This window comes from Oncorhynchus gorbuscha, linkage group LG06, assembly GCF_021184085.1.
Source record: "Oncorhynchus gorbuscha isolate QuinsamMale2020 ecotype Even-year linkage group LG06, OgorEven_v1.0, whole genome shotgun sequence".
Classification (NCBI taxonomy): Eukaryota; Metazoa; Chordata; class Actinopteri; order Salmoniformes; family Salmonidae; genus Oncorhynchus; species Oncorhynchus gorbuscha.
Window position 1 is genome coordinate 67,955,965 of NC_060178.1, and position 10,060 is coordinate 67,966,024.

Consider the following 10,060-nt stretch of genomic DNA (forward strand, 5'->3'; position numbering starts at 1 on the left):
TCCACATCTTGCCAATTTGACACTGGTTTGGTCATGAGTCTTGAATATATCTACATGAGAAAATAACAGATTTTGAGAGCAGCAGTTAGCACGGATGATAATACTCTGGCAAGAACAGTCAACATTTGGAAAACAGGCAGATGTTCCCTTTCAGTCAGACAACTTCAGTACAACACACTATGGGGAGTAGCACTCTCCCGACTTCGGTTTAAGGATCTACAATCACGCCTGATAAGGCCAATGAAATCCACACCTCACTGGAGACGCGCCTTCCACAGGTGATAAGTGTGAGGCACTGTTCTCCTACTTGTCCTCGGCACAAGTTCTCTTGACAATAGTGTAGCATTCTTTAGGGGGCTTGGTGTTTCCGATAGTGACTTCCTCTCCCGGGTGCCTGCACCTCAGCGGAGTCTTATGTCTCCAGGCTCCTGTGTGCTCTGTTTCCGGTTATGGGAGACTACTCAAAGGAGAGAGGGTGACAAGGTTCTGTGGATATCTTCTCACCGCATGTGTCTGCCTTGGTTAAGCAAGGTATCTTCTCAGAAGGGTCCTGGTCCCTTCTCAGTGATCCGGTCCTATGTAGACTTGAGACCAGGATAGCTAACATGCCCTGCATAGCGTGCTAGCCAAGTTAGCTAACTCGCAGAGGTGAGCTAGCTACTGCTGGCTATTCCAGCTTCCTAAAGGTGAATTGTTTGGGTAGTTAATTTGTTTAGTATGCGTTTCTAGTGTTAAGTCGCTTGGTTATTCTAAACAGACCGTGCTGTGGTCAGAGGCTAGCTAGCCTAGTTTAGAAGCTTAATCATGCATAACTTCCGGCTAATAGAGCTTAATATCCCCCCCCCCCCCCATTACTAGGAATAGGATTAAATTGCAAATCACCCGTCTGTTATCACAGAAGGGGGTCAGTTTTTCAGAGCAGTCCATCCCTTTCCAGCTGGGTTAAAAGGTGCTGTGACACTGGTACCGCTATAATTAAGGTTTTCCACTGGATCCATCTTACTGCCTAAACCGGGTGAGGCTCGTTGTGACAGAATAACCCAAGAGGCACTGCCAATCAGAGTTCATCACTGATTGCCGGAGCCCCCCGAAACCAGCTTAGACCAGGCTTCAGGCAAACCTTGGTGCATAAACACAGTTGTGTCAACCCAAAGTTCCAAAGTATTTACAGGTGTCAGAAGTGTTGGGTCTTCCACATGTGGGATCAATGAAGTGTCCCTTCTCCACATTCAGACACATGGTGCTAGAGAGTGATGTAAAGGGAAAAATAACCAAATCTCTCCCAGTCCACAATGTGGCACCCCTTCAGATGGCACTTGACTGCTCAAACCAAATGGCACACATGCGCAGTGTTGCTCTGGATTATGCGTATAGTGATGTCGGGGTACCATCTGAAATTTGTTGCGCGTCCCCCGCGTTTCTACAGCGTCATCACACTGACTGTTCAAGCCCTCAGTGCCCATTTTGAGAGGGGGGATATCATCCAGTCTTCAGACGCAGGCAATCCGAGTGATTTCTATGTCAGATACAGGACGGCTGGTACAGGTGGTATTTCCTGGATCTGGAAATGGGTCAAGACTTTACGCCCCGCTCCAAACCTGTGTCCCTAGTAAGCATCTCAGGCTATGAACTCAGAATGCTCACGAGCCACCGGCTATTACAGTCAACAGGCTGGTGGCAAGCAGTGTTACACACATACATGCTGGTGTCCCATACTCAGTCTGAAGGCTTCATAGGAAACTGGGAAAAAACTTTCCCGACTCCATCTCAGAACATTCCGTTTCTGGGTCTCGAGTCAGTGAATCACGCTTTTCTATCCCTATAGGGGGTGTCCAGGTTCTGCCTCTGATTAACCCAATTTCATCTGTGTCACGCAGTGTGTTTTCACCAGTGCCTACGCCTACAGGGCATGATGACTTCTGTGATAGAAAACGTTCCCCTGGGGCTATTGTTGTTGTGGCCTTTCCAGTACTGAGTGCTAGTCGCGCAACTTCCACGCATCTCACAGCCTAATCGGTCATGTCGAGTGTCTCTGTTGAGCCTACAGACCCTGGTCAAGGGGTGAGACACCCTATTGTCAGGAGGCTCCCATGGTGTCAGTTGTACCCTGCAGGATGATCATGAAAGATGCATCCCTCAGCTAATCCAGCTCGTGGCAGGCACTCTCTTCGCAGCGTCTCTCCAGCTGGAACAGGAGAAATTCACTAGGCAGTGCACCTTGTGTGTAATACCCAGACCTCCACAATCTTGCAGGGTCAGGTCTGGGTGGTCTGGCATGGGCCATTTCATTTAGTATTCGTTGGCTTAGGGCGTGATACTATTTCCCCATGGTATGTTGTACCAAAGTTAACTGACTGGAAGGTAACGTTATGACTATAACTACTGTTCCCTGAAAGAGGGAAACGAGGTACAACACCTGTTTAGCCCCTGCCCGTTCCTGTGATCGGTGAAGAGCGGTATTAAAATGAAGGAATTAATCCGAGCCTCATGCTTATCACCTGCGGAAGGTGGGGCTTCCAGCAAGGCGCAAATTTAATTGGCCTTGTAAGGCGTGATTGTAGATCCTTAAACCAAGTATGTTGCACCTCGTTTCGCTCTTTCAGTGAACAGTAAGTTATAGTCATGATGTTACGTTTTCATCCTACAATAGTTACAAGTGGGAGGAAATTAATGAGTCATTAATGTGAAATGCATGATTCCAAAGGCCCTTGAGAAGGTAGTTACCAAGAATAGGTAGCCAGGATATTAACTTTGGTGATGAACCGTAAGACTGCTAAAATACTCATCAGAGAGATGGTGAAAGCGACACAGTAGTGATGATGAGGATGACTAGCAGTTAGCTTTAAGTGTAACCCAACATATCTGGATGTGCCTAATGTTAAATTGATTGCATGAAGGCTGCATGAATGACTGTCTTTATGACCATGTTGCAGGCAGTCATCAGGAAAAACAAAGTCAATGACTAAGAGCAAGAAAATAGGATTGCCATTCAAGGTGTTATTCAAAGCTTTGGACATGTTAAGAGGAAGTAGCAAATAGAAATCCCAAAAACATATTGTATACCTTTCCCTGAACAAGCAGAAACACAAATGTGTATAAAAAATGAAAAACTACTACAAAGCTACTGCGGGGCGTATCTGACTTGTAGTAAATTAAAGAATGCATCATGGGTAATAAACGGCTCTGACACATACATACTTCAATGCCGCTGTAATTGACTCAATCTACTTCTTACATCTGGCATTTTGTAAAACACTAAGCGCTAAATCAACAGTTAGGCTACTCCCATTGGTTAACCCCCCCCCATCTCTCATCAAATCATTACAATGCCAAGGACACAGAGTTATCATGGTGATATTTCTGGTTAGGTCATCCCAAATAATGCATTTTTGACACATTTGTGGGAATGAGGCATATGTAGCTCATGTTCTTTTTTGACTTTCATTTAGCTGATTGTCAAATTAACATATCAGTCACAGGTAGCAGTCCTTTACCAACCTACAGACAGTATTAATTAGTAATTGTGAGGGAGCAGGTCAACACTAAACTGAAAAGCAAAATGTCTAAGGATCAACAAATAGAGAATGTTTGCATGCCTAATAAAAGATACGCGTGTGTGAACGTGTGTGTGTGTGTGTGTCCATAGCCTAATCTAGACATGCCCTTAGGAACAGAAAGTTATTCTTGCTCATCAGCTCATATCTTCTAGGGGTCAAGAACTTTTCAGACTACCCAGGAAACAAATCAATTAGGCAGCAGAGGCAGCCAGTGGCACATTAAATTGGGGACGAATGGCTCAGAGTAATGGCTGGAACGGAATAAATTGAATGGTATCTTACACATCAAACATGGTTCCATTCACACCATTTCAAACGGTATTATGAGCCTTCCTTCCCTCAGCAATCTCCTGTGTTAATATTGGCAACAGAGCATCATGAGGCATTTAAGACCACAGGCTATTTGCAGCTGCTTCAATTTCAAGGCAGAAATATTGTGCAGTGGGAAAACACTCCCATATCCTGATCCATGAATGTAAATATAGCATAATTTGAAGAGGACATCAGCAAATTAACCAAATGTGCTTTTACATAGTTTGTTTATTTGTGAATCTCTTTTAAGTTGTGGCTGCCAATAGAACTCCAATGAATTGTTTGAGCTGAACTGTCATATGATGCTTATTTGTTATAGTATACACTTGTGCCTTGAGGTATTCAAATTAGGCTTGGGCAGTATGCAGCTTGGCATACCTTCATACCAAACTTGTGCCATACCAGGATATTTCAGTAATACTTGCACTGGACAAAAGGGGTGCCGTTTTCAAACTGTAATCCGAAGGTTAGCAATGCTAACAAGTACATGTAAAATCCCATAGAGAATGCTAACGAGTGCATTTCAAACATTTTGTACAGTTTCTGACCTAAACTATACAAGCAACTCAAAAATGCTACTCACAGTTTGCTGCACGCACAAAACAAATATTAGCCCGCAAGGCTCTTGATCCAGAAAGGGATTCTCTGCTGTTACCAAGCAAATGCTTGATTTTGTAAGAAGCTAACCACTTAGCTAGATAGCTACTAGATTAGCAAACCAAATGCACAGCTGCAGAGCATTTAGACAGTTATCTAGTTGTGAATTAGATACTGTAATTAGATCACCCTGGCGCATGCTGCACAACAGTGAGTGACTTTCGTTGTGTGCTTGTAAACAAACTACCATACAATTCATAATAATGTGAACGTATTGTACAAATTGACTGCAGGTATTTACTTAAAGTATTTACTTAAAGTAGTGACAAATATAAAATAAAATAAATAGTTCATGGTATCGATGGTATTGAAAAACCATTCCGTGGCTTTTTCCACATACCCCGGTATACAGTATACAGCCTAAGCCTAATTCAAATGTCTATCCCTGGGCTACTTTAACAATGTTGAATTGTTCTCTATATACACCAATGATCTTAAATTAAGTCAGAACAAATAAATTAACCATATTGTATTTAATGACAAATTATGGGCTTTACATTCAGCTGGTGCTAAGGTGGCGCAAGTATCAATGTAAAAACTGTCGCACTGGCATTTCCCAGCCCTGATGACAGGTTCGGCAATTTACCTGTATCATCAGCTCGCTTGTGCTGAGGTGGGATGAGTAGCAATATCTGAGATGTGTCCTTAAAAACAAGTGTGAGCGGTTTTAACTTCATTGGAATAGGTAGCAGCATTGGGAAGTTTGGATGAAAAGCGTGCCTAGAGTAAATTGCCTGTTACTCAGGCCCAGAAGCTAGGATATGCATATAGATTTGGATAGAAAACACTTGAAGGTTTCCAAAATTGTTAAAATAAATGTCTGTGAGTATAACAGAACTCACATGATAGGCAAAAAACTCAGAAAAAAAGGTTTAAAAAAAAGTGATTGCCTATCCAATATCCTGTGTCTATGGGGTCAGATTGCACTTCATAAGGCTTCCAGTAGATGTCAACAGTCTTTAAAAGTTGTTTCAGGCTTTTATTGTGAAAGGGGATCCAATAAGAGCCGTTTCAACAAGTGGCCAGGCTGAAAGCCTTTAGTTTAGTCGTGTGGCCGTGAGCGTGACGCTCATTCTCTTTCCTTTCTAATGACAACGGAATTGTCCGGTTGGAATATAATTGAAGATGTATGAAAAAAACAATCCTACAGATTGATTATATACATCGTTTGACATGTTTCTGCAAACTTTTTTTGACTTTGTCTGCATTTGGATTACTGGACTAAAAGCGCGAACAAGAGAGGTATTTGGACAAAGATGAACTTTATCAAACAAAACAAACATTTGTCTAAACATGGAGACCTGGGAGTGCCATCAGATGAAGATAAAAGGTTAGTGATGAATTTTAATGCCATTTCTGACACCTCTCCTTGGTTGGAAAATGGCTGTATGGTTCTCTGTGGCTAGGTGCTGACCTAACATAATCGCATGGTGTGCTTTCTCCGTAAAGCCTTTTTGAAATCGGACTCAGTGGCTGGATTAACAAGAAGTTTCTTTAATCCTACGTATAACACTATCTTTCATCAATGTTTTTCTGTAATTTCATCAGATGTTTGAGACAATGCATTTCTGAACATAACACACCAATTTCAAATGAGGTTTTTGGAAATAAAGATTAACTTTATCGAACAAAACACACATTTGTCTATCATGGAGTCCTTGGAGTGCCATCCGGTGATCAAAGGTTAGTGATTCATTTGAATGCTATTTCTGACTTGTGACACCTCTCCTTGGCTGGAAAATGGCTGTATGGTTCTCTGTGGCTAGGCGCTGCCCTAACATAATCACATTGTGTGCTTTCACTGTAAAGCCTTTTTGAAATCAAACACTGTGGCTGGATTAACAAGAAGTTTATCTTTATAATGGGACCAACATGTTCCTTATCCCCTTACACTGTGTATAAGACTTTTGGAATTGTTAGTTAGATTACTTGTTGGTTATCACTGCATTGTCAGAACTAGAAGCACAAGCATTTCGCTACACTCGCATTTAACATCTGCTAACCATGTGTATGTGACAAATACAATTTGATTTGATTTTGATTTGATTTTGATTTGAAATACTTGTATATTTGAGGAATTTTCATTATGAGATTGCTGTTTGAATTTGGCGCCCTGCAATTTCACTGGCTGTTGGCAAGGTGGGACGCTAGCATCCCGAACGATCCCAGAGAGGTCAAGACCCACAAAAAGTAGGTCTTAATGGTAACACAGTTGATAATAGCATAGATTTTGAGAGCGGAAGTGCCGCGCACAATGCCCATGGAAGAAGAGATGTTCCTTTTTTGCAGGTGAATCTCGTATTTAGAAACATAAAAACAAACAATTGGCATCTACCCAAATTTTATTTAATAAAAAAAAACAAGCATAGCCTCCCCTTAATGAAGACTGGTTTTGCAGCATCACAAGTGCATATTTTTTAATCCTGGACATTAGCCAAAAGTAGCCTGAATAAAAGGGTTAGATTTGCTCCATCAAGAACTGACTGAATTCAATTGTGAGTTGGTTGTCTGTGTTCGCAGGTGGGAAGAGTTAGACAAATTATTTCACCAATTAGCTTCAGCCAGCTGGTGTGCAACCACGGCAAAATTGGTTTGACTTTAGACAGCCTATCTCAGGGGATAGTTAGGGACTGTCAATAAATTAAACAATATAAATGAGATAATATTTTCATGTTGTACACCTTTGGATCTCATTAAATTGTTTCAATATTTGTACACTGAACATAAACAGAAACGCAAATAGTGTTGGTCCCATGTTTCATGAGTTGAAATAAGATTGACATTTCCCATATGCACAAAAACCTTATTTTACTCAAATGTTGTACACATTTGTTTACATATCTGGTAGTGAGCATTTCTCCTTTGCCAAGATAATCCATCCTCATGGCAGGTGTGGCAGATCAAGAAGCTGATTAAACAGCATGATCATTACACAGGTGCACCTTGAGCTGGAGACAAAAGGCCACTAAAATGTGCAGGTTTGTCACAACACAATACCACAGATGTCTCAAGTTGAGGGAGTGTGAAATTGGCATGCTGAATGCAGGAATGTCCACCAGAGCTGTTTCAGAGACCTTAAAGTTAATGTATCTACTAAAAGCCAACTCCAATGTCATTTTAGAGAATTCGGCAGTACATCCAACTGGCCTCACAACCACCTAACCACGCAAGCCCAGAACCTCCACATCAGGCATCTTCACCTGCGGGACCTTCTGAGAACAGCCACCTGGACAGCTGGATGAAACCGAGGAGTATTTCTTACTGTAATAATGCCCTTTTGTGGGGAAACAAAATATTCTGGTTGGCTGGCCCTGGCTGCCCAGTGAGTGTGCCTATGCGCTTCAAGGCCTACCCATGACTGCACCCCTGCCCAGTCATGTGAAATCAATAGATTAGGGCCTAATTAATTTATTTCAATTGATTGATTTACTGTAACTCAGTAAAATTGTTGCGAGATATGTACATACACACACAATTTTAATTGGTTTGAAGTCACGGCGATGGTCCCTAACTAGCCCCATAGGGATATTCCAAGTCAACCCAAATGTAACACAGGCAATATGATCAGATCACGTGCAGCTGCACTCCGAATGTATTATTCATTGTGTGCTGCCAGCTATAGGCAAAAAATAATAATAATAACACCCTTCATTTACGTTGTGATGCGATCACAAACAAGTCTCAAAACGACCAAATTATCCTATTTACACTTCGCAGTAAATTTATCGGTAGAATAAATGTTTGACTCATCTATGCCACATAGGCTGTTTTCCAAACGAGAAGTTGGTTTTAAGGGGCAGTTGCTGTATAATTACAACAACTTGTCAACCAAAGATAATGTACATTTGTCATTTAGACACTTATCCAGAGCGATTTACATTTAGTGCATTCATTTTAAGATAGCTAGGGACAACCACATCAGTCATAGTAAGTACATTTTCTTCTCGAAGTATGTAACTATCTGTCAGAGCTAGTATGCCTAATGGGGAAACAAAGTCGAGTGTTATTCCCGAATGTATAAATACCATCAGCCAAATTGCAAATACGAAGTTCATTCTTGATCTAGACTACATGCACGTTTCTGCGCTAACAAAATATTGCATTGCTATAAGTGTGATAACGTTTGCATGCATTTTTACATACAATTTACACATGAAGTCATAGCTTGAGTATTCATAACTTACGCTAATTGTCTTGCAGACTCCAAATGTGTGCATTACTGACCCTTAACTCTCAATGTATAACCATCCTCGATTTGCCATTTCTGCTACAAGGTTTTCGTTGTAGCTCTGACAACAACGATTTGATTACTAAATATATGCAATCTATAGTCGAATATTCCTCCACCTCAAATGTAAAATCTCCTTACCGTACAAGGTATTTCTTGTTATCTGACCTCCCATGTTTAAATACAAGGCAAGTTCCTCTTCTCTGGGTTTGTTAGACAAAATATTCAGAGGCATGCGCTCCTTGGCTGTCAACATAACATAATCGGATAATTCACGATTTCGTTCTCTCCGATTCACAGACGTCCTAACACTTAACCCTCCGTGAGAGTAGTGGCTGTCCCAGCCGATTCACATCGGATTCAAATAGCAGCACCGCAGCGTAGAATCACATAAAGTGAATATTCAGTAATTAGCGCTATCGATATCTTCAACGAAGGAGAATTCCAACACCTTTTGTGGTCCCCGAAAAATGAGCGTATGAACAAACCTAGCCCGACCAAAAACAAGTTATGCATTGAGAGGAAGGAAACAGCCTATAAGAAATATGGATGACCTACACAGCTTTGGCAAATGCAGAAAAAGTCCGCCAAGTTACTTTTATCTACAGCGCAAGTAGCCCAAACGGCCGCAAGATGGCCCTATTATTATTTTGTCATTTTACGGCTGACTAACGTGCACAGCCAGCAATACACTCCTGTCCCCCATTGGCCGGCATCATAAATCATACCCACTGCGCAAAAACTGGTTGAGTTTTTTCAACGTCACTTCAACCAAAATAATCTCATCAAATTGTATTAGTCGCATGCGCCGAATGCAACAGGTAGACTTTACAGTGAAATGCTTACTTACAAGCCCCTCACCAACAGTGCAGTTAAAAAAATATGGATAAGAATAAGAGATAAAAGTAAGAAGTAATTAAAGAGCAACAGTAAAAAAAAAATATGTACAGGTGGATGCCAGTACAGGTAATCAATGTGATGACGTTGAATTACCATGGAAAACTGATTGGATTTGGATTTGCAAAAAGTAATCAACACAATGGAATTTCGTATTACTTTCACCTAAATCCGATGACATGGTCATTTGTTTTTTATTTCACCTTGAATTCACGTTATTTGACATCTTAACCAAATTAAAATCTAAACATTGAACTGATGTATGTGCCCAGTGTGTCGTCCTTTCAAGCTGCTAATGCGTCAGTTTCCTCCTTAGCTTTAATGGCTCATCTGTGGAAACAACTGCCAAAATATTCATACTGTTAATAAAATACAATTTTCCATCACAATTTTCGGATTTTCAGACAAC

At 41.2% G+C, this 10,060-nt stretch overlaps 1 protein-coding gene across 1 annotated transcript in view; it reads right to left on the reverse strand.

The window, feature by feature from the left end:
- LOC124038259 (E3 ubiquitin-protein ligase NEURL1-like) overlaps window positions 1-9,387 on the reverse strand; it is a 59,246-nt gene extending 49,859 nt beyond the window's left edge. The window contains exon 1 of the mRNA XM_046353892.1: window positions 8,896-9,387. Within this exon, the coding sequence (XP_046209848.1) occupies window positions 8,896-9,010 (115 nt within the window). The 5' untranslated portion in view covers window positions 9,011-9,387. The remainder of the gene's footprint in view (window positions 1-8,895) is intronic.
- Window positions 9,388-10,060: the final 673 nt, after the last annotated feature.